Source organism: Dromaius novaehollandiae, chromosome W, assembly GCF_036370855.1.
Source record: "Dromaius novaehollandiae isolate bDroNov1 chromosome W, bDroNov1.hap1, whole genome shotgun sequence".
NCBI lineage: Eukaryota > Metazoa > Chordata > Aves > Casuariiformes > Dromaiidae > Dromaius > Dromaius novaehollandiae.
Genome location: NC_088130.1, coordinates 59,542,201 through 59,565,626, shown reverse-complemented (window position 1 = coordinate 59,565,626; position 23,426 = coordinate 59,542,201). Strand labels below are relative to the sequence as shown.

Below are 23,426 nucleotides of genomic sequence, written 5' to 3'. Positions count from 1 at the left end.
GCCCAGGAGACACCAGCTGTGCTGTGAGCTCTTGTGCCCACCTGGGCTCCAGCGGCTCAATAGAAGATGTTTCCACTGGCAGTGTTTCATTTCCTCAAATTGCCGGTTGCCTGAGGCCAGTTGCTGTGGATCTCTTTTCAAGCAAGGATTGTTCATGTTTATGCAGTGACACAAAGCTGAAAGGATCCCTGTGACTGCACAAATGTCATGCAGAAGCGATCCCAGCCACTGAAATGCAAAATGAAACTTTGGAAATACCTTTGCAGATAGTTTTCATCTGGCTGAAAGCACTGTTGCTTGATTTACCAATATGTTGGGATTTCATCCCATTTATTTGTCAGGGTTTTTATCCTGGCTGAGGTGATGCAGCTGTTGTGGTCTGCTGGCCTGCTGCACGAGGAGTGCAGAGCAATCATGGTTTCATGGTGAGTCCTAATGCTATTCACGTGTGTTACAAGGCAGTGCAAACTCTCTCTCTGTGCCTGGCAGGACCCCAGTAACTCTGGAAAACCTTTGCCTAGTTACAACCAGATTTGCTGGACAAAGAGTGCTCTTAGGTGATTTTCTTATTTTCACATGAAAATTGATATCTGGTCAGTGGAGAGAGATTCTAATTAGTGTCATGAAGAGATAGCACCATTTCTGCATAGAAACTAATGGAAAATGAGTATGGAAGCTTACTTCCATCAGCTGCATAATCCATATGCTGCAGAATGCAGCTAAACATGCAGATAGTTAAATATCATTTCAAACTGAGGTTTGTAATGGAAAGTTACCAGTAGTTTTTCCCCATCTGCTAACAGCTTTAAGGATTCTATAATTTCTGTCTTGAATACATGAAAATTTTGAGACATCTCCATAATATAACCATTTTGATAATCTGCACTTGAAAGAATCTTTAAATGTCTCCATTTAAGAGAAGTTACTTTGTTTCTTGGGTTGAGAATTGCCTACTAAAATTTCTAAAAGGCTTATGGAAATAGGCATGATGGAGAGACTTTTTCTATGACTGAAAACTGTGACTCACTTTTCTTTCATTATGCTCTTAAAAACAATGATACCATCTTAAAAGTGAGCAGCCTATGTTGAAATGTGATATAATGCGATAACAAGTAAATTACAACAAATTTATAGTCATGCATGAAATTTTTATCTAAAAACTACAAGCAGAAAAATCTGGGGAGAGATTTAATTTAATGCTGTACATTTTGTCTGCATCACCTGACTCCATATGCTGATTTCAGTGAATGGAATTAAATAAATTCAGTCCAGTCACTTAGTAAGATCACAGGGGTGCTGCTGAGTCCAAATGTGAGGCCAGGTATGAGTTGCTTATATGAGGAATAGTGTGCACTGAGTGATTTACTAAGTGGTCTGTGCCTGGGTGCAAAATTGTTTGAAGTTTTATTCTCACATTCCAGTTTTTTTGATTGCCTAGAACCTGTGGGTTTTCTTATGTCCACTCCTATCCTGCATGCATCGAAGAAGAGAATTTTTCTTGGTGTAAACAGACATACAGACTCACTAAATACAGATTCTGCTGTACTTCAGCTTCTTGATTCACTCTAATTTCAATTGCACACCTGGGCCCAATTAACTCCTCAGAACCTGAATTGCTGCTTCAGTCACATGTGAAATGTTCACAGGACAAAGCAGTGAACGACTCCCATCTGTGCAGCACAGGCCACTGAGGGAAGTGGAAGCAATAAGTATCAGCGCGATGGGCACCCGAAGAGCTGCTGTGTATTAATATCAGAATAGCAGCGTGCAAGCTGTTATGCCAGATGGCAGATCCTATGCAGGGGTGGGGAGTGGAAAGCTAAGCTACTTGCCTGGTGTAACCAGCATAACTGAGGAGAGGGCAAAGGAGGGGTTACGGCAGCTCCTTAATTCAGCCTTGAAGGGGAGACATCCTACCGGAGTGTGGGGAGACGTCTGGCCTCATGTGCTACCTGCATACACGTGTGTCCTGGGCTGACCTTGCATCCTGCCTCTGAAAAGCTGTTCCTGTTGGATGCTGTCACCTCTGATAGCAAGAAAGGGACACGGGGCCAGGATGTGCACCTGAGACGGAGACTCCATAAGGAGCTGCAGGAGGCACCCCTGCCCGCTGGTGCTGCGTCACCAGTCCGTGTGGCGGTTCCCGAAGGGGCAGTGTCTGTATCTCGCCCTGGGCACCTCCTTGTGCCTGCTCTACACTCGTAGGGCAGGTCCAGTTGCAGGCAGGTACAAGTGTGCCGTCTCAGCCTGTTCTTCTCTCCCCACATAGCGACATGCAAAATGGATAGCTTGCCTTGGGCAGTGAGCTTTTCTCCCAACAAGGAGGAGTTCCAGGTGAATGAAACAGTGTTAATGACCTGCCATGGGGACTCCGAAGATGAAGATGAGCAATTAACTGCCACCTGCATGGAGGTGGAAGACAACAGGGCAGACTGGGATATCTCCTGCCTCAGTGAGTATGCTGGGTGTGTGGTAGTCCTCATGTCCCAGGCCCTGGGGAGTAGCACCAGAACCTGTAGCCCCTATGGAGTCCTTTCAGGCAGCCCACATGTGCAGATGTTGCCCTTCCCAAGCAGGGGATGGCAGGGGAGGTGGGCAGGTGATACCCAGTCCTGGGAACCCATGGGTGGTTTGGGCAAAGGACAGAGAGGAGAAAATCTCCAACATGACCTGCAGAGCAAAAGCAAAAGGGCACCTTGAGTGTTTTTTTTCTTTTCAGGAAAGAAGTGTGCTTATGGGCATGCGTAGGTAGTGCTAGGAGCTGCGCAGCAGCGTGACATGAATGCTGGTGTGTGGTGGCAACTGGGGTTGGTGCCTTCCCACAGCCCCACCTCTGGGGCAGATCCACCAGGCTGCTGGATCCCATGGATGGCACCCCTCGGCAGAGGCGCGGGACAGTGCAGGGTGGGCAGGCGCGCCTGCAGGAACCGTCCTGTGCTGCCCCTGCCATGACTGGGGTAAAAGCACTGGGGGTCAGTCCAGGGGCCTGATCCTGGTAGGAGCTCATCCCTGCAACCCCTCTGAAGTGAGGGGCCTGGCACCCCTCTGGATGAGCTCCCATCACCCCACAGATGCTGCCAGAGCCTGGTGAACCCCAGGCCTCTCCCTCATTTCCTTTGCACACAGGAAGTTGCAAAGCCCCCTCCAGCTGGGACCCCAAGCTGCAGTTTACCCCCAACAAGACCAGCTATGCCTTGAATGACTTGGTGCAGCTGAGTTGTGCTGGGGGCTACCAGCCATCAGTCCCTGTGGTCAGATGCATTTCCAACAGGAGCCAGAGCTCGTGGAACGAGACCGCCACCTGCGAGGGTAAGCACAGCCCCACGTCACCGTGTCCCAGGGTGCTGGGCTGGCACCAGACCTTCTGTGCTGGCTGTCCCAGAAAACTCCTTCCACCTCCCATATACTACCTTCTTGTGCTGCAGCTCAGCCCCCTGCTCAGCCAGGCCGGTCCCCTGTTACGTCTGCTCGTTTCCCTGAGTATGGGGATGGACCGATCTTGTGTTTGGGGGCGGCTGTCCTGACAGACCTGCCAGCTTTCCTGACCTCCTTTGCCTCCCGTGGGAACCCCCGACCAGGCCCAGAGTAAGAAGACGTCTGCTCTCCTGAGGGCTGGGCTGTGTGCTCTGCTATGTGCCCTCCTTGCAGCCTTTGGGCTCTCAGACAACCCTCTTTCCTGGTCGCTGCAGCCAAGGCTGCCACTGAGGATTATCACATCCCCAGCCAGCTCTTTCTGCATCATGAATAGCATGTTCCAGAAGGCCTCTGCCCTGGCTGGCCCATGCAGTGGCTGTGCTAAGAGGTTATCCCCAAGTCCCTGCAGAAATCTCCGGGATTGTTGCCCCCCCACGGTGTTGCGCTCCCAGCAGATCTTGGGCAGGTTGAAGCCTTCCATGTCTGCTTATCTGGAGACTTCCTCAAGTTGCTCTAAGCAAGGCTTTGTCCATGTGTTCACCTAAGGAGGTGGTGGGGACACACTCCCACCATGATGACACGCTTACTGGCCTCTCCCTGGTCATGGCCCACAGGCATCAACCAGTCTGTCAGCTGTTGCCCATTTCATAGGAGCTGTAGACCCACAGCAAGCCCCTTCCTGGCCCACTGGCTCCCACCTCTTCTCTATGCAGCGAGATGCCAGCAGCCCCAGGGAGACCCAAGGCTCCACTTTGCCCTGGAGCAGAGACTTTATGGGCTGAATGAAGAGCTGCCACTGAGCTGTCCTCCCTTCCCCACACTGAGCATCCCCCAGGCCCAATAAAGGGGCTGATGCTTTCTCTCTTGCAGGAAAGTGCCCCAAACCCCGGTGGGGCCTACGCCTCTGGTTTTCTCCAAAGAAAAGCCATTATGAACTGAACGAAGAAGTGACGCTGACCTGCCCTGGAGACCTGGAGCCATCCTTCACCCGGGTCAAATGTACAAGGGAATTTGTGCGACTGAGTGCTGGAAAGCCAATATATAAAGATGCTTGGTGGGGGAGGAACAGCACAGGCGGCTGGATCCACACTGGGAGGACCGTGGTGTGTACCAGTAAGTGATGCAGCAGCAGCAGCTCTTCCAAGTCCCCTCTCAGCCTTGACCCATGGTGGCCAGTCATGATGCTGCCTGGCTGAGTTCCAGGCATGCCACAGTCCCCCCTTGCTGCTGTGTTTCCTGTGCATGCTGGTGGAAGAGGCCGCCAGGGTACAGGAGATGACTTCCCCACAGGCGGGCAAGCTGGCATCACCCGTGGTCGTTCCTGGGGAGGCCAAGCGTGGGCCCCCGCAGATGTAGCACCAGGGCTTGGGGCAAGATTGGAGGCTCTCACTGAGGTGCTGGCTGAGGTGCCCTGTTCCCCAGTGCACCTCCTGGTGCCACCCTGGAAGGTGCAGGTCTGCCTGCTCCCGTGTTGCCTGCCTGCCCGTGTAGCAGAGGGATGACTCCTGGGGCAGGAGAGCGATGGCCTCCCTCAGGCGCTGGTGGGTGTGGAGCTGCCCTGGCACGGCAGAGCTCGACCACGTGTGGGGACGGCTGTGCGTGGCAGTCCAGAGCACAGGGGAGGTGGGATGGGGAGCCACCCCACATGTTACATGAGCCCGTGGCTCCCCGGGCCTGCTCCCTGCATCTTGGGGCAGGCAGGGCAAGGGCAGGAGGATGCACAGAGGCTGACCCCACCTTGGTGCAAGGAGTGCGAAAGACAACAGGGCTCTTCAGCTGGGCAAGGCTGTGGAGGGGGTGTGCTAGAGCCTGGGATGGGTTGGGCTGCTGCTTCATGGTCTTCTTCCTAGCAAGGTACTAAGGAGTGGGGAAGGTGGCAGGACCAAAGGAGTCAAAGGAGGTGTGTCCTTACACGGTGCAAATGGCCCCAGAAAACTCTTTGGTGTGGGATGCAGAGAGGGTAAGGCGTGTCCATGGCTGTGAGTGCAGAGCAGGGAAGCAGGTTGCTCTTTGAGTGCAGAAGGTGAGGCTGGATGCACGTGTCGGCTTCCCTTCTCCCTTTAGGGGCTGGAATCCGTTGCTGACACTCCCGTCATCTACCGTGCTGCACCTGGTCAGCTCCCCACTCTGACTGCCATTTGCCCGCTTCTCCCTTCTGTTGCTCCTGCAGAAAGATGCCAAAGGCCCCAGTGGGTCTTGAGTTGCTTTCTCACTGTGGCATTGAGGGAGCAGGAATGTGGAGGAGCAGAGACCTCTCCCATCACACCAGGAGCCTCCTCCCGCAGGAAGTGATTGTGCCAGGAAACTCCCTGCTGCAGGATGTGGTAGAGGGCTAAGAGTGTCCACGGACACAAGGGCAGAGCAGAGAAGTGGTCAGTCCCACTTCACGTGCACGAGGAGAGCCATTTCCCACCAGGCTGGGCTGAGTGGTCATGTCGGGACCAAGGGGTGTGTCACTTTCCCCTCTCCTTTTGGGAGCTGGACTCCATCACCGGTGACTCCTGACACCCCCATCATCTCCCCACTACCCTGACCAGCCCACATCCTCTTTTGCCTCTGCCAGAAATGTGCCAAAGGCCCCGGTGGGATCAAAGACTCCAGCTGGCACCAGACCACACAACCTACAAAAAGAATGAAGAAGTCATGCTGAGCTGCCCTGAGGGTCTCCATCCATCCTTCTCCCAAGTCAAATGTGCAAGTGAAGTCCAGTCTATCAGTCATGGGAAACCTGTATACAGAGAAGTTTGGATGGGGAGCAATGGCACAGGTGGCTGGATCCGCATTCGATCTAACGTGGAGTGCGTTGGTAAGGGAGGCTTCAGGAGCATTCCTGACTGCCCTGCTCTGCCCTCCCTGAACAGGAAAATGCAGGCTGTGTGTGCACACAAAATTTCAGGCTCTCTTCCAGGCCACGGTATCAGTAGGTGTTGCTGAAGGCAGTCCTGATGGAGCCCTTAAGCCTACCCTGTCCTCGTCCAGTGTTCCCAGGCACACCTCAGAGTGGAAAGTGGCAGGTGCCAGCATTTGTCCCTGAAGGTCCTGTCATGAAGGGGCTTATGCTGCCTGGCCCACAACAGGCCAGGGCAGGGTTCTGGGCATGCAGGACTCCAGCCTTCAGCTTTTGTGTGTGCAGGAGGCTTGTGGTGATGGTGTGTAGGTGACATGGGGCTCCTTGAGGGCTTTTGGCCCTGACAGCCCAAGAGTATTTGCTGGAGGGAGAGAGGATAAAGCATTGGGCATGGAACAAGTGTGTGTGGTGCAGGCTGTGGGCTGCACTGAATCACAACTGTGGTGGGCTCTGCTGCCTATGTCCCATGCAGCTGTGATAGTGCCGCAACCTGCCCCCCACTTACTGGTCGTGGGCCCTGCTCCATGCTGGGCTCAGGTTCAGTGCCATGTAGTCACAGCTTGGGGCACGGATATCCCTGCCAAGGGAGGGTAGGGTGAACTTGTGCTGTTTGAGAATCCCAGTTAGATGTCCCCAAAGTTTTGGTGACAATTAGTCCTCTGCTGCTGCCCAACTTGCTGAGTGCCCTCTGACTGGGCCAAAGCGAGAGGGCTCAGGGCCAGTTCCCTGCTAGCAGCTCTGAGCAAGGGGAGCATGGGAATGTGGGCTGGAGAGGAAGGGGATGATGCTCCTCTGACAGTCTGTGATCCATGAGCAGGGGCCATGGGGTGAATCTCCATGCCTGGCCCAAGTTTTGAGGCTGTCCTGTCTTGTCCCTTTGACTCTGTCTTGGCCTGTCCTGTAGCACATGCCCAGACTAGGCAGTGAGAGCTTTGAGGCCCCTGAACCAAATGCCGGTTGGACAGTGCCCTCCCTGGTGCCCAGAGTCCCTGGAGCTCCCTACTCTTCCTGGCTTTTCCCAGGAGGCCTAGGGGAAGCAGTGTGGGGTCTTTCTTCCCCTCATCCCCTCCCTAGAAATGCTGTGGGGAGAGCTCCTCATACTGTGTCTTAGAGCTCCATCCCTCCTCATACTGTGCCAGGGCACAGGATACCCCCCTTCTCTTGGGTCTTGTTAACAGCATGGAAAGGCTAGTTCTCCAACAGCCAAATATGCTTGGCTGTGGAACTGCTTGGACCCACAAACACTGAGTAGGGACAGGTGCTTTCAGCAATGTGCACATGCCCGTTAAGCCATGCCTGGCTTCTTAGCATACCGTGATCCCAAACTGCTCCTGCTCCCCAACTCAGAGACATGAAGGGACTGCATGTCAGTCAGCCTCATGCTTCCTCTTCCTCCCTGCTGGGTGGGCAGCAGGGCTCTCTGACTGCAGCATCCTTGCAGAGGCAGGAGGGGAAGGGAAGGAAATGATGCGCTTGCAATGTTTCCTTCACAGAACTTCTCCAGGTTGTCCCTGGTACCTCGGAGGTTTCTGCCACCAGCATCAAACTGAACTGGACCTGCAGGTTCCCTGACGCCTGCCAGCACATGCGGGCCATGTGCCGTCTGGCTGGGCCTTCCTCCCCTCCCTGTGAGGCCAAGGAGGTCACGGGAGAGGAGATGCTACAGGGCCAGAAGGGAACATTCACCTGCCCCCCTCTGCAGCCCTTCACTGTCTACAGCGTCACCATCTCCTTGCCCCCCAGCACAGTCCTGTTCACGTGGCAATTCCAGACAGAGGAAACAGGTATGTGTCCATGGGCAAGTGCAGCAAGGCCAGGCCAGTCCTGGGCTGTGCCGCAGGTGGGGGAGGCTGGTAAATGCACCTTTCCCTCTGCAGCTCAACCCAGGCATCTACTCCCTGTGGTGATGGTCCTGAGATTGGGGCCTGCAGGGATTTGGGGCAGGGGCTGTGCAGGGCCCTAGAGCAGAGCACATGCCCTCCTCACCCTCCCCAATGCAACAGCTGCAGCAGTATGTCTGCCCTTTTGGGGTGCAAAGCCTGCTTGGGGGGTCAGGTGGCAGACCGTCTCCTGGGCCAGGAGCTGCCTGCACCCTGCTCTGGCCTCAGCCCCATTGCCCGGCCCAGTGCATGACTCTGTCCTCCTGTGCTTCTAGTGCCGGACAAACCAGAGAATCTGTCACTGGATCCCAGCACCGGGTTGCTCAGGTGGAAGGCGCTGCCCTCCTGCAAAGGGCAGATCCTTGGATACCAGGTACCAGAGTAGCCCGGATTCACAGGGCTACTCCCTCAGCTTGCCAGGGGCATCCCTGCTGGGGCTGCTCTGGGCATGCAGGCGGGGAGAGCAGGAAAGGTAAAGCTGTGACGAGCCACAGTTCCCCCACCTCCGGTCCTGTGGAGGTGAATTTCATGCTCTAACAAGTGTGAGCGTTTTCTGCTCACAGTCTGTGTTCCTCCTGCTCCGGTGCTGTCTGGAGAAGTGCTGAGTGCTCCCTGTCCCGTGGGCTTCCTCTCGGCTGTGCGGAGCCCGCTGTTTGGATGGCTTTGCACACCGGTGTGCAGTACTTCATGACATGTTCATTGGCTTACAGGAAGCCACAGGGGCAGCCAGCTCATAGCCACCTGGAGATAAGAGATGTTTCCTGCCTTACCGGCATTTCTTGGAAATCTTTGTCCCGTTCTGAGAGTAAAGGACTGCTCTGAGCGACTCCTCCTCCTCCTGGTTGCTGCTCTGCTGCTGTACCTCTGGTGCAGCAGATTCCTCTCAGCTGAGGAGTGCTCCTCTGAAATGCCCCGTTTCTCTGGGAGAGGTCCGTAGTTCCTTTGACTTGCCCTCCGTGTGTGGCAAGAAGTGCCTCGTCTTTGTGACAAGTCAGGGCTCTTGGCACAGTGTAGTCCTGCTTCCTAGTATTTGGTGCCTGAGACTCTTACCAGCATGCTGTATGGCCTCTCTGAGGACAGACCAGTCCGTAGGGTGAAAGGGGGCCTCAACATGCTGCTGCTTCTACTGCTGTGAGCTCTTTCCTGAAGGAGCCACGGGAGTGGGGCCATGGCTGCATTGCAAAGACCAGGCCACAGGAGCTTTGGGAGTCCGTGCCAGCTGGCTTTCTGCTCCCAGACACCGGGGCTTGTGACAAGAACCGTTTCTGTGGCTTTGAATCAACACTCTCTTGGGCAAAAAGAGGAAAGGAAAGGAAAGGAAAAAGAAAAGTAAATAGAAAGTCAGGGCTGAGCTTCTGGGGGGGAGTGTCACCACATTACCCATGGTGTTGCAGTTATGCACCAGCGACCTGGCCTGGGGCTCGTTAAATGCATATACATCTCTCTCAATGAACCACCTCCATGTTGCCATGCTCCCACAAGCCTGATGCTTCCAGCATGGGGCCCAGACAACCTATGGGGGGCCCAAACAACCCTACGTGGGGCCCTTCTCAGGGTCACTGCACCCCGCGAGCTTTCCCTGCCTTTGCAGGGGATGCGGTGCCCTGGTGCGCCAGGGGCAGGGGCCCCACGAGCATGAGCATGTTGCTGCCGGGCTGCCTTGCCCCCAAGCAAGAGCTCAGCACTGCTCCCCTCCAGCTCTCTGTCCTCCTCCAGCTGAGCATCACGGCCAGGAGTGCGCACGAGGCCGGCTTCCTGGAGATTGAGCGGCTGAGGGTGAACAGCTCTGTCACCGAGTACACGCTGCCGGACCACCGACCCGGGCGCACGTACGTGGTGACGGTGCAGGGCCTCACGGCTGCCGGTGCCGGGGCTGTGTCACGCCAGGAATTTCTCAGCAGCGGCTTGGGTAAGGGGTCCACACGGGGTGCCTCTGCGGTGGCCGTGGAGTGTGGCAGGCTGCCATGCAGAGGGGCGGTGGGGCCTGCCTCTCCCTGCTGAGCCCCAGGCTGCACCAGCAGCTCTGCCAGGGCAGATGCAGGGGCAGTCAGGCCCCAGCGCCGCCCCCGTCCCGCAGAATGGCTGCGTGGCCTCAGCTGCACCAGCCGGGGCAGCTCTGCAGCCTGCGCTGCCCGTGGGCTGCTGCCTGCCCCGCGCAGGGCCCCTCTGTGCTCTGCTGCCTGCTGAGCCTTGGCCCTCCGGTTCCTCTTCAGAGACCTCCGCCCCTCTCAACGTCAGCTCCTGCGGCGCTCGTGACATCTCCCCATCCCAAGGGACGGTCGTGCTTCCCCTGCGCCCCATCACCCAGCCCCACGGGGCAGTGAGGTGAGTGCAGCCTCTGGGGAGCTCAGCTGCTCTCTGTCCCGGGGAGCCTTTGCCCAGGGGCAGCACTTCCCCGCAGCTCCCTCCACTCTGCTCTCCCGCTGCCTGTGTCCCCAGCCCCTCTGACAGCCCTGCCTTGCAGGGAGCACCAGCTCATTGTCGCTGTGACCCAGGACACCGCTACGGTGGCAGGCGTGTGCTCAGGGGAGCTGCAGCCCTTCGACGCCAGCCTGCAGCACCGTGCCTACGTGGCCGCGGTGCTCAACCTCACGGCCCCCACCGACTTTGTGCTGGGTGACGGGACTCGCCAGCACGGTTACTACAATGCTCCCCTCCAGCCGGACGGGAACTACACGGTCCTTCTCCGCCTCGTTCACCGCCAGCAGCAGGTAGCCTCTCGCAGGGTTCAGGGTAGGGCAGACCTTCTTCCTCCTCCCCATCCCCAGCAGAGCAGAGAGTGGGGGCTGCTCCTGCCCCATGCACTGAAAGCTGGGGCACCTTGGCAGCCTGGTCCTGCTGGGGAGCTTCATCCACAGCTGGGACGTTTTGTGGCCATGGGATGGAGGTCTTTGCTCCTGGGAGCGGGCAGCTGGGCAGCAGTGGCCTGAGCTCTCCCTCCTGTCTTCCCCAACAGGCAGAGAAGTTCACCTGTGTTTGCTACAGCTTCTCTGGTAAGTGGGCTCCTCTCCTCCAGGCCAGGCTCAGCCCTACACCCTGTGCCCAAGGCACCCTCCCGCATCCTGCCTTTTCCCAGGCTGGCCACTTCCCTTGGAGAAGGTTTGGCCTAGCCCAAGGGCAGTGGGGTCTTGGTGTGGAGGGCAGAGGAAACCTTTTATTTCTCTTACACATGCATGCTACCATAACCAGCTTTCACTTCCATGATCTTGCAAATGCCTATGATCTTGAGACTCTGGTGGATGGGCCTAGGGCAATCTTTGGCTGCTTGCACAGATGTTTGCTGGCCTCCCTCCAGGCCTCTGTTTCCATGGTATTTACTGCTTATTTCCATCACGATGTCAGAGCTGGGTGGTCTTTAGGACTGGCTGGGCACCCCTGGTCTTGTCCTGGTGCTGAGACCCGTGCTGTGGGTGATATTGAAGCATGGGGTGCACTGCTAGGAAAAAAATCCCCCTTCTCCTAATTGCCTCTCAGGCCCACTGACTCTTGCTCACCTTCACCTGCCCCAGCACCATGCTGGGACACTGCTAGGACAAGGAGGCTTCTGGCTGGCCAGGAGTATGCCCAGCTCATCTCTGACAGCTCTTCCAGATGCTGAAAGCAGCATGCCTTCCCTGGGAAAGGATCCTGAAGAGGGTTGGGTGGAGCAGCTGACACACATCATTGGTCTGGCAATGCAGGGTGGCCTGGAGGGGGTGGCACGGCTGGCAGCCTTGGGTATTGTGCATCTATGCCATCATCTCATATTGCATATTAGTCTTACTGCTCACTGGTACATGTGCAGCCCCACTAACACAAACACATCACCAGGCTTTAGCTATGCCTGGGGACAGTCAGAGAGACAGTGCTCATGCTGAAGAGTATTGTGCCAGGCAAGCATCTACTCTTCCTGCTCTGGCTTAGCTGTTCTCCAGCACAAAGCCTGTGGTGGGAGGTGAGAAAAGCTGCTTTCCTCCCACTCCCCCAGTGGGATGTCCCACTGTCTGGTTCGGGCTGTGCAGAAACCTGAGTCTGAGCTGTGCTGGTTGCAGGGCAGGAGCCGATTCCTCAGCTAGGCAGGATGGTGGTGGTTATGGCAGTAGCACTGGTCGTGGCACTCCTGGCACTGGGGATTTTGCTGCTCTTCCTACTCTTCAGGTCAGTATGTGCCTCACCTCTCCTGCTCTTTGTGCTGCCATGGGACATCCAGCTCCCTGCACTGCCAGGCAATGTGCAAAGTGGACTGTGAGACGAAGCAAAGTGGGAGGCAGGGCTGTTGCATGGACAATGCCCTCTCCTCTGTGTCTCTCACTTCTGCTGGTCTGACTTGCTGTTTTGCAGGAGGAAGCGCAACAGTTCAAAAACCTATGAGAGCAACAGCACTATCCCCCTGAGAAGATGTCGAGGAGGTGCAGTATGAGCAGAGACCCTGATAGCCCTGTCTGGACAGGCTCTCTGTTAAAAGCACAGGCAGGGGGGTTCTGAGGTCCTTATGGGAGCAAGGCAGGGAGAGCTGGCTGGCATGGGGAAGGGGCACCTCCTAGGGGAGAGGGACCTGTGTGTGGATGGCTTTGGTAGAGTCCTGCCCGCCACAATGCCAGTCCAGTCCCAACCTCAAACGTCCCCCTCCCAAGGCCAGGCATCAGGTACACGCTAAATTGCTGGCCTTATGATCCCCATAGGTGTGAACAAGATGAATACACGGATCCCGGTGGAGGAACTGCTGGAGGCTCTGAAAAGGTTCAAGAGGGAAGAAGTAGAGGCAGAGCAGACAGAAGATGAATCAGTCATCGACAGACACGGTGCTGGGCGTCTGGGAGAGTATCAGGTCTGGTTTAGCTTTGCTTGACCGTTTGGCTGCATTGTCCATCCAGACTCAACCTCTCCTTGGATGTGTGATACAGTCGGCCTTGGCCAGCCCCAGAACACGTGCTAATCCAGAGTGGGCTCATTTTCTTCCCCTTCAGAAACTGGTCTCCACTTTGTTGCATCCCTGCGATGCCGGGAAGGAACTATGTAATCAGGGCAAGAACCGCTACAAGAGCATCGTCCCATGTAAGCAGAGCCTCCCAGGACATTGCCACAGGGATTTGGAGGGGGGCTAGGCAATACAGGCACTGGGTGGGTGTAAGTGCCCCTCTAGCTATTCAACAACACTGAGCTCCTCCTCTCATTTCAGTGACCCTGCAGTCACTGAAACCCACAGGGTTTTCCCCAAATGATCGTGTTGGCCCTACGATTCTATAAGCAGCTGGAGAATCCTCTTCTGCTCCTTAAGTCTCCCTGCAAACTTAATTATGCATGCACTTGTATATCTGTTCCTGCTGTCAGACATTGCTGAACGCTGCTGTGTCCCATCCAGAGGTGGCTACTGTGGGAAAGTGGAGGGGGTGATCCAATTTCAATCAGAGCTTAAAGCTGTTCTGCGCCCCACTTGCTGTGGATATTGGCCTTTGCATTAACAGTCTCCCCATGCATTGCATTTCCTCCTGTGCTCTGTCACCTTTCATTTCATTAACTATTCTTTCAAATGTGTCCTGAGGCCTGGAGTACTGCTGAGGAGGGAGCAGCAGTCCTAGGGTTTCCTAAATCACATCCCCCTCCTTGAATAGTCACTTCTGCTGCTGCCCCGGAGGGGGAGTCCACCAGCTCCTGTCTCCCTTCTCTTTCAGATGATCACTGCCGTGTGGTGCTGCAGTCCTCTGACACTGGCAATGACTACATCAATGCCAGCTACGTGGAGGTAGGTAGGGAGGAACTGCTGCCCTGCAGGGGCAGGAGACATACCTGCTATCTTACTGCACTGGGCGGGGACAGTCCTTCTCACATTGGTGGCCTGAGGACTGGCACTTGCTCTGGGTCCTGGGTGGTGTCCTATCCACCACCATTGCTGCCCTCAGGTGTTGGCAGATCCTGGGCTGTCACTCTCCCTGCATCCTCCCTGAGCTGTCTGGAGTACTCTGCACTGTTTTGTGTGCAGTTCTCATCCTTAACAAAAAGGGACCACGCTCACAGCGAGGGGACAGGAATGGAGATGTCATCCTTGGATACTGGCTGTCCACGCTAACCAAGAGTAGCGTTGTTGGACATGCCGTGCCCAGCGCTCTTGGCTCTCCTGTCTGTGGGCAGGGATTGTTTATTTCACTCTTTGTTCAATGTTTATTGCGTGTGATCAGAGCTCTTTGAACTTCCTTCCTGCAGAGCTACCGGAGTCCACGCTTCTTCATTGCAGCTCAAGGTGGGTGCTTACAGTCCTGGGAATTGCCCAGCACTGGCACATGGCACCGCAAGTGTGTGGGAGAAGCCTGTCCCGGCTCTGAACCCTTTGGGGTGTGCAGAATTGGGACAGCAGCAGAGGAACTGTTAATAGCTCAGTTTGGGGACCTGTATCTCCCGGGTCTCTGTCTCAGCTCGTGGCCACTGCTGCTGAGCATGGAAGGACTCAGTGGCACTTCAGCAGTGGCCGGACTACAGAAGAAGGCTGTGATCTGGTCTCTGGACTGCCCAAGCTAAGGACCTGGTTGGAGCATGTCGCAGCTCCTCCCACCTGTGAAGCTGCCCTGTCTCCTCTGGAGACTGGTGTGACAGCTCTGGCCTTCGTATGGGGCAACCTGCAAATGCCTGACACTCCTGCACTGTCAGTGCACCTGGAGACCTGGTGCCTCTGACGGCACAGAACCAGGATGGATTAGTCTGCTCTGGGCAGCATGCAGTGAGGTGTCTCAAAGGCTCCATGCAAGCTGCTGAGATGTTCCTCAGGAAATAAGACCCTAAATGTGGGAGCAGCTCATGGTCACCTTAGGGGTCTGGCTGAGAAAGGCTGCATGTTGCACTGCTGCAATACTCTGCCCAGCCCTCTGGCCGCTGGACCCCAATAGGCCACCAGGAAGCCCCTGCAGCAGCAGTCAGTCCCCAGCATACCCTGGGCTCACCTGCCCTCTCTCTTCCCTGTCCCCCTCTCTAATACGGGTGCTGGAGCCAAGGTACCCAGCAATCCCTGCTAGGTGCTGCTGTCCCCAGGCTGTGCAGTGTTTCTGCCTGGGCAGAGGAAAAGCCAGGACTGCTCTGTAGCCTGGGAACATCTGCCCTACCCTGGGCATTTGCACCCAAAGTCTGTGCTAGTGGCTGGGAGCAGCTACACTTCCACGGCCCGGACAGGGACACGGTGCTCTCCTCTTCCTCCCCAAGGCCCCTTGCCTGGAACGGTGGTGGATTTCTGGCAGATGATCTGGCAGGAGAAGACTTCAGTCATTGTGATGCTGACAGGCTTAGTGGAGCAGAACAAGGTAGAGAAACCATTTCAGTCTCCTCTCACCCTGGGACTTGCCAGGGTCCAGGCTTTCTTGCCTGCTTTGCTTTGCTTTGATGCAGGCATCAATAAGAGCAGAGAGAGCAGCTCCACACCAGACCCCTTCCCTGCTCCAGAGCCGCCTGTTCCCCGTGGGAGCTCACCACCCTTGGCCTGGTATAGGGGATGGACCCTTGAGAGCATGAGAGAGGGAAAGGGCCTGCCATCAAAGCACATGTGCCCAGGGAGCAGGCTGCTGCCCCAGGAAGCACGTAGCAGCACCCTGGATGTGTGCAGCATCAGAAAAGTCTCCAATGCTGGGGGAACATGTCAGCCCTGGTCAAGACCTGAGGTTGTACCTTAGCTATGGATCAGTTAGTGCACTATCTGTTGCCTGCACAAGCAGAGCAGTGGTACAGAGGATGCAGTGTACAGCTGCTGGCTTGCAGCACTCCCCTAATGAGTTTGCTAGTGCTTAGGGGTCTTAATTCTCTTGACAGACCAAGTGTGAGCAGTACTGGCCAGAACAGGAGCAGGTCTATGGGGACTTCACAGTTACTGTCAACAACACAAGGACCACCACAGGCCTTGTGACACGCATATTCCGCCTGCAGAAGGTAAGACTGGCATATAGCTATTGGGGATGCAGTGTGTTTCTGGGGGTTCAGCAGCTGGTAGGAGCTGTTGGCTGGGAGACCCTGTAATCAGCCTTGCCAGGTCTCCAGCACAGACAGGTCAGCAACTGCTCCAAGTTAACTGTTCTCAGTGTGGGGAAGCAGAGAATAAAGTGAATTCTGTGGCTGTGTGCTTGGTGAATTTGCTCAGAGTCCTCATCTTTGTTGTGCCCACTGCTGTCTGAGCTATGGTGGATCAGTCAGTGTGCTGGGGGTGCTGGTGCATCCCTGCCATGGCTTTCTCCACTGCTCCTTACATATTGGCCTGCAATTATTTGCACAGCTTTCTGGGATGGTTCCTGCTCTCAGCCATGTCCCCCCCTTCTCCCTCTTTGCAGACAGGCTGTGCTCTCCCAAGACTGGTGGAGCAGTTTCACTACCTGCTGTGGCCAGACCATGGGGTCCCCAGAAACCCTACCCAGCTCCTGTGCTTAGTGGAGAAGGTGAACAAGAGGGTGTCAGAAGACCCTACCGGCCCCGTGCTGGTGCACTGCAGGTACTAGGCCGGGAGCACTCGGGTGCTGGGACAAGAGTGGCCAGGGCAGTGCTGATTCCCCTTTTCTGTGTTCTCAGTGCGGGGGTTGGGCGGACGGGTACTTTCATCGCCCTGGACTTCCTCCTGAAGATGGCAAAGGCCGAGGGCAAGGTGGATGTGTTCCAGTGTGTGCAGAGGCTGCGGGAGCAGCGAGTCAGCATGGTGCAGACCAAGGTGCGGAGTTACTTGCTCCCTGCATGCTGCAGGCTGCGGATGGCAGCTTCTAGTTCCCACCCTTTCCGGGGATGTGGCCACGCAAAGACTCACAGGCTTTGTGGTACATGGTCTGGCCACAGAGACTGGGGCTGTCAGATGGCTGAAGCTGCAGGCTCTTATTTTCAAAGTGGTGTCCAAATCTAGGCAGCATCCATGCTCTCTTAAGACGCTCTGAAGTGGCAGCAGCCTTTGTATGCGCCAGTCATCCTGATATGGAAGGGCTGTGTTGAAGGCAAGGCGGGTGTGTGAGAGTCCACATGTCCTTCAGGCTTGCAGGAAATCTGCCCTCGTGGCATCCTCTGGGCAGCAGTGTCCTGGCTGAGGGACTTTCTTCCCATGGCCTGCTCAGTGCTAGGACCCCATGAAGGGCATCTATAGAGTGCGCAGAGTTTCTCGGCCCCTTGAAGAGGAGGAGCTGTTCACTGTTTTTCTGAGTTTCCTTCCTCAGAGCAGGGGTCTGGACTGAGAGAGAACATTGAACCACAGGAAGATGGCCTTGTCTGGGTCATTTTATTTGCTGGCTGGCCCTCAGCAACACCTGAGAGGCTTTTGGCCTCAGGGACCCACAGCAAGGGGGGGTGAAAGGCCATGTACATGGAGTTCTCTCCAGTCAGATGGCTGGTGGCCCAGATTCCCAGAGCATCCTCTGTTGTGACCCTGGGTACAAACAGGTGGAGCTGGGCTGGGCTGTGCAGCTGACCCATGTCCCCATGCAGGAGCAGTACGTCTTCTTGTACGAGGTGTTGCTCGAAGGCCTGCTCTGCGGCAGTACTGGGGTCCCACTGGAGAGCGTCGTCAGCCATGTCAGCTCCCTACGAGAAGCTGAGACCCAGAGGCAGAACAACGTCCTTGAGAAGGAGTTCAAGGTACCACAGGATCTCATTCTGGGGCAAGCTGTAGGGATCACAGATGTTATTTTGGCTGGCTGTAAGGCAAGTCTGAGCTTCATTAGGGGGGATCACACCATTGGGCTCTCCTGCCACAGCTTGCTGACTGCTGGGCAGAGCCTCTCCCTCTGTGTGTCTTGGTGCCCGGAGGTGGGGTCAGTGAGCTGCCAGGCTCATGTCTTTGAGGCTGTGCCACGGGTGTCTGCATATGCAGCTCCCTATGTTCTTGCTTCCTTTATTGCAAAGGGTCTGGTGCTGACATGGCTGGTCTCTGGTATCTCCACACACCTTGCTGCTCCCCTTAGCAGTGGGAGGGAGATGGGGGGAGTGTTTCTTTGGGGACACAGAAGGGGCGAGGGGGGACTGCTGAATGGCTCAGCTGAATCATCCCTTCAGGCCCTGCAGAAGTTTTCTGAGTTGTTCCAGCTTCTGCCATGCAGAGAAGCGGAGAAACCCAGCAACCAGCCCAAGAACCGCAAGCCAGGGATCCTGCCAGGTATTGCTGGCATGGCTGGGCTGTCCTTGCCCCATGATCCAGCAACTGAGAGCAATATGGGGGAGGGAGAGGGGGTGATGCTGCCCTCAGCCCTGCTGCTTGCCTCCCCAGCACCACACTGCTACCAGGCTCTGCCCAGGGGGCCAAGTGCCACTTTCTGGTTGACAACACTCAGCATTAGACTAGACCAGTCTGTCCGTATGAGCAAGGCTCCATCCAGGCCTCCCTGCTTTCTTCTGTGCCTGCCGGACTGGTGGGTTCACGGGCTGCCCCTGGGATAAACACATCCCTGGGTCAATTCTGCTCAAAAGAGCAATGCTGCTGTTTCTTAGTGCCTCCATCCATGTGGGCTCAGGACATCCCATGCAGGCACCCTGAGCGCTCCTGGCTCATGCCTGCTCACCCAGCCCATGCTGCAGGGAGTCATGCTGCCCCCCCCCACCACCACTACCACTTGCAAGGAAAGCCCCAGGGTCTCAGTGCAGGGAGAGGATGGCTTACCTGCTTACCCTTTCTCTCTCTGTCCCTTGCCTCCACAGCGGATTCCTGCCGGCCCATCCTCATGTCCTCACTGAACACAGATGGCTCACCAGGTTATATCAATGCAGTGTTTGCTGATGTAAGGCTCCAGCCTCAGCAGGGGTTTGGCGCTGCTGGGAGCAGCAAAGGTTTGCAGGGCCCCACAGGCACCACCCTTTGAGGCAGGGCTAGGCTGTGGCTCCAGCTCCCTGGTCTGAAGTGTCCCAGCACTGGGGCTTCCTCTCAGTGACTGTTTCCCAGTGCCTGGGCCCTGCTGCCAGGAGATGGCCTCAGTGATCAGCCTAAACCCTGCCTGTGCTGGCTCCCTCCTGGCACACACTTCAGCAGGCTGCTGTACAGCCTCCGGCCTTTGCCTGCTGTGAAAAGGGCCCAGGTGTGATGAGCTGAGAGGCCAGAGCAATGCAAACCTGCTCTGAGCAGGGCTGCGCTGGCCTGCATGTCCCTGGGCTCTGTTCCTGGGACTGCAGAGCTGCCTAGTTTGGCATTCACAGGTACCTATTGCTCAGGTACCTGGCTAATGTGGTTACTACAAGGACTGGGGATACTGGTAATAACCCCAGGTCCCGGTGGGATGGATCCATGGGGACTGACTGTTTCCCTCAGCTCCATGAGGACCCACAGGAGGAAGCAGGCTGCTGCCCTCCCCATCTCCTAGCGTCATGCCACGCACCTGCAGACTTGCCCCTCAGGGACCCAGCATCTGCCATTCCCAGTGCTCAGCATCAACTGGGGGAGGGGAGTATATGTGGAAATTTCCCAGCAGGAAATCCCTGTCCCTTGCACTCCTGGGGAGGGCCAGTGTTACCCCTGCCCACATGCACAGCGGCTAGGAACCACTGCTACAGGTATCCACCCCTGCAGTAAAGCTGTCCTTATGCAGGGCTGGAAACAGCAGCCCAGCTGGGAGGAGGCAGGGACCTTTTCCTGTGATTAGAGGGGCTCTAAGGGGATGGATTATGTGACCTCCCTCCCCGGTGTGTTTTGCAGACATACACTGAGGAAGACAGACTCATCATCACCCAGCTGCCATTTCTGGCCACGCTGGTGGATTTCTGGGCTCTGATCTGGGATTACACCTGCACATCGGTGGTTGTGCTAAACCAACTCCAGGAGCTGGACCAGGTCAGCAGCCCACAAGCCTCCCTTCCCTCCCCAGGCTCACCATGGGACCAGGCAGTGTGCTTTCTGCCCTGAGCCCACTGCAGCTCTTCTCATGAGGCACTACAGTGATGGGGTCTCCCCACTGTCATGACGTGGGCTATAGCAAGGGAAGAAGGGGCATCCCTCAGGTTTTGCTTACGCCTGCCCAGGTGTCCTGTCTGTGGGGGGGGGTGTTATTTTTTTTCTGACTGCTGCACTGTGGCTTGGTTTGTCCCAAGTGCACGGCCAGCAGAACAGCCTTGTGCTCCCCATGATTTGTGGGTGAAGGGCTGGGCTGAGTGTACTCATGAGAGCACTGCTGAGCTTTGCTATGCATGCAGGTTGGGGCACTGTGTGGTAACGTGTGTGTCACCCCCCTCAGACATACGTGGAGTTCTGGCCCACCCAGGGGGAAGCTATTTATGGCTGTTTCCATGTCCAGCTGATCTCAGAGGAGCCCGGAGCTGGCTTCACAGTCTGGACACTCGCTCTGACCAACAAGCAGCAGGTGGGCTCTTTGTACAGGGATGGTGAAGTGAGACCAGCTTTTGCAAGAGCTGGGAGTACTGGCAGGGCTCCAGCATCAGCAGGTTTTGCTCTGGGATTGAGGTCACAACTCTCAAAGGCAGAGGTGACAAGGGTCAGGGAGACCTGAGGAGGTCCTTGGAGGACACTGAATGGTGTAGGGCCTTTCACCCTGGGGGAGAGATTAGTCCAGAGAGACTCCTGCTGCAGGTGGAGATACAAGGCAGACCACTGGTATGTTTGTGTTGCCCTTTCTAACTCTGACAGTGGCCATGGAGAAAGTCTGTGCATCTTGGTGGTGGCTCTTGGATGGGAAGAGTTATTACAGGTAGTTGGGCCCTGAACTGACATCAATCTGAGCTGCACCTGATAGCTCTTATCTCAGGCTCTGCCCATCTGTGGATCTCAGAGCACTGAATGGAGACGGACAAAGTCACTCTTTGGGACTGGGCCATCCCATTGTGGAGCTGCTCCCTTGTCCTAGTGTGCACAGCGGAGCCAAGACCAGCACACACTGTCCCTCCCTTCCCTCCATGAAGTCGGTGGATTTCTTCTAGGCTCAGCTCACTGTCTTCCTTCCCTGCTAGCCAAAGAAATCTGCACTGAAAGTCCAGTTCTGTCAGCTGGAGGACTGGCCCATGCAGCAGCGCCTTCCCTCGTGCCCTGCCACCATCATCAGCCTGCTGGGGAAGGTGGAGACACACCAGCGACAGAGCCAAGATGCACACATACTCGTCACTTGCTGGTGAGTGAGGTCTCTAGCAGGGGCAGTTAGGCACAGTCCAGGCTGCATCATCAAATTTGGATCACAGTTCCAGTCTCAGTCCAGGGGAAAAGTGGACTTGTGGACATAGGTTCAGCTGTGTTCATGGGAGGAAGGCTTCCCCTTGGAGGCTGGCTTCATGCAGGATCTGTATATGAAACCATGCTGAGAGCCCCAGGCCTGTGTGGCTAGCAGGACACCCCCCTCCAAGGCTCAGTACTACCAGGTGATCCCAGGCCAAGTGATTCTCCAGTGGCATTTCTCTGCAGGGACGGTGCCAGTCGGAGTGGGATCTTCTGTGCTGCCGGTTTCCTCTGTGAGCAGATCCAAAGTGAGGGGCTGGTGGATGTGTCCCAGGCTGTGAGGATGTTGAAGAGACGGCGGAGACAGCTGGTTAAGGATGTGGTAGGTACTGACTCTAAACCCAGCTGGGGATGGCAACACCAGAGCAGGGGCCATAGGTTCTGGGGTAGCTGCCAGGACTGTTCAGGCTGTGTGTTCAGATCCTTCTGGGGAAGATGAGACCTCTGGAAACCTTACTTTTTCCTTGCTGGAACATACCCAGCCCCCTCAGCGGCAGGCTCTGCAGGACCAGGTGGATGCTGGAGCATCCCACAGGCTGAGCTGCCCCTTGCTGGTCTATAGGCCCTGTTCAGCTGAGGGCTGAACCGGTTGGTGCTTACGTGCCTGCACAGCACCTACCTCCCAGCTAGGTGCTAGAAGTCATGCTGCATGGGTGTGAGCAGCAGACACTTTGTGCTGTGTATGCTGGTTTTCCTCCTGAGACCAGCGAGCTGCAGCCCCTGAACTCACTGGAGCATACACCGGTGATTTCTCAGTGGGGGAAGGGGGGGGGGGGCTGCAAATGGGAGGTGAGTAAGCTGTACCTGTGCGAGACTCGCTCAGAAAGCTGTCAGCAGCCAGGCTTGCCTTCCATGACAAAGGTTCTTGCACCGTGTACTCATGTGTGTCCTGTCCACAGGAGCAATATCAGCTCTGCTATGAACTAGCCCTCATTTACTTGAATTCATTTGAAACCTATGGAAACTTCAAGTAGAAGCCAGCACCTCTGGCCAGGACTTCCAGCTCTCTTGACAGATCTCTGCCAGTGACCTTGGAAACCAGAGGAGATGAGATGTGTGTACACAGCCTCAAGATGCTTTACTGCTGTATCCTCTGCAGCTGGACAGGACACTCTGGACTGTCTCCAAATTGTGTTGTCACTGACAAGACTTTGAAGCAGGAACCCTGCCCTTTGCCCAGAGTTGGGCAGGAACTTACCTGGCATCTCAGCCTGAGTGTGCAGGCCACAGAGGAGGTATCAAGACTTAACCTGTTCATGCCCAGGATGGAGAGAACAAGCTGCCTTCTCTGGGCTCCCATGTCCCCTCAGGCAGCTGCGTAGGAAAAGAGGTAGCTCCATCAACACAGGACTGTTTCACCAGGGGATCATCAAACTTCTATCAGATCCACAAGGCTCAGGAGCCTAGTCTCACTGTCCTGCCCTGGGAGAAGCACAAAGCCCAAGGTCGAGATGAGCTAGGAAAAGCCACAGTGCTGTAGGACTATCCTGGTCCAAAACCTCTTCCTCAAGAGCTGTCTTGTTGACATTGATTGTCCTAGGTGCTATAGCTTTGTCATCTCTGGGGAGGCTCCCTCAACAGCCTATCTGTCTCCACCGCAGCAGTCCGAGGTTGCAGCATCTAAACTTGAGTACCCTTGATGCTATATGTGCAGTTTACCTCCCAGGAGGGGCTGCTGCACCTTGGAGACTGGCTCGGCCAGAACTGCTCAAAGGGGAAGGGGCCTCAGAGCCAGAGCTGAACCCCGACTCTATTCTGTGTCTTACCAGTAAAGGCTCTGTGCTGGCCATGGTGGTGTCAAGCTCTGACTTTCGCTGTTCTTCCAGAGATGATCAGGTGGTGGTGGTGGGGGGGGGGAACAGCAGAGGAGCAAAGAGCATGCAGGTCCCCCAACTCTGCTCACAGCACAGGCATGGGCCACAGTCTTGCCCAGGGTGTGCACAGGAGAGCACCGCCTTTCCTGATTCCTATCATGTACCCCATACAAACACATGCGAGAGCTACTTAGCACAGCTGTGGGGGATCAGGCATGCTGCCAGACTCAGGTCCAGGCCAGGACCTGGCTCCTGGCCTCCCTTCCCCAAGATGCAGTTAGCTCAGCTTCCCACGGAAGATGTTACCCCCATAAGGGCAATGAAAGGACCAGACAGGAGCTGTA

General features: G+C 56.0%; 1 protein-coding gene across 1 annotated transcript in view; it reads left to right on the top strand.

The window, feature by feature from the left end:
* The window catches only part of LOC112996592 (receptor-type tyrosine-protein phosphatase kappa-like), a 29,544-nt gene extending 6,489 nt beyond the window's left edge, over window positions 1-23,055 (top strand). Inside the window, exons 2-29 of the mRNA XM_064500137.1 lie at window positions 2,270-2,452; window positions 3,127-3,309; window positions 4,285-4,527; window positions 5,978-6,220; window positions 7,756-8,046; window positions 8,418-8,515; window positions 9,859-10,051; window positions 10,356-10,467; window positions 10,607-10,853; window positions 11,099-11,135; window positions 12,174-12,279; window positions 12,463-12,530; window positions 12,804-12,949; window positions 13,089-13,176; window positions 13,794-13,864; window positions 14,323-14,359; window positions 15,310-15,407; window positions 15,910-16,026; window positions 16,422-16,579; window positions 16,657-16,792; window positions 17,551-17,700; window positions 18,118-18,217; window positions 18,757-18,836; window positions 19,745-19,879; window positions 20,280-20,405; window positions 21,010-21,167; window positions 21,455-21,590; window positions 22,168-23,055. Coding sequence (XP_064356207.1) covers window positions 2,270-2,452; window positions 3,127-3,309; window positions 4,285-4,527; window positions 5,978-6,220; window positions 7,756-8,046; window positions 8,418-8,515; window positions 9,859-10,051; window positions 10,356-10,467; window positions 10,607-10,853; window positions 11,099-11,135; window positions 12,174-12,279; window positions 12,463-12,530; window positions 12,804-12,949; window positions 13,089-13,176; window positions 13,794-13,864; window positions 14,323-14,359; window positions 15,310-15,407; window positions 15,910-16,026; window positions 16,422-16,579; window positions 16,657-16,792; window positions 17,551-17,700; window positions 18,118-18,217; window positions 18,757-18,836; window positions 19,745-19,879; window positions 20,280-20,405; window positions 21,010-21,167; window positions 21,455-21,590; window positions 22,168-22,242 — 3,815 coding nt within the window. The 3' untranslated portion in view covers window positions 22,243-23,055. The remainder of the gene's footprint in view (window positions 1-2,269; window positions 2,453-3,126; window positions 3,310-4,284; window positions 4,528-5,977; window positions 6,221-7,755; window positions 8,047-8,417; window positions 8,516-9,858; window positions 10,052-10,355; window positions 10,468-10,606; window positions 10,854-11,098; window positions 11,136-12,173; window positions 12,280-12,462; window positions 12,531-12,803; window positions 12,950-13,088; window positions 13,177-13,793; window positions 13,865-14,322; window positions 14,360-15,309; window positions 15,408-15,909; window positions 16,027-16,421; window positions 16,580-16,656; window positions 16,793-17,550; window positions 17,701-18,117; window positions 18,218-18,756; window positions 18,837-19,744; window positions 19,880-20,279; window positions 20,406-21,009; window positions 21,168-21,454; window positions 21,591-22,167) is intronic.
* Window positions 23,056-23,426: the final 371 nt, after the last annotated feature.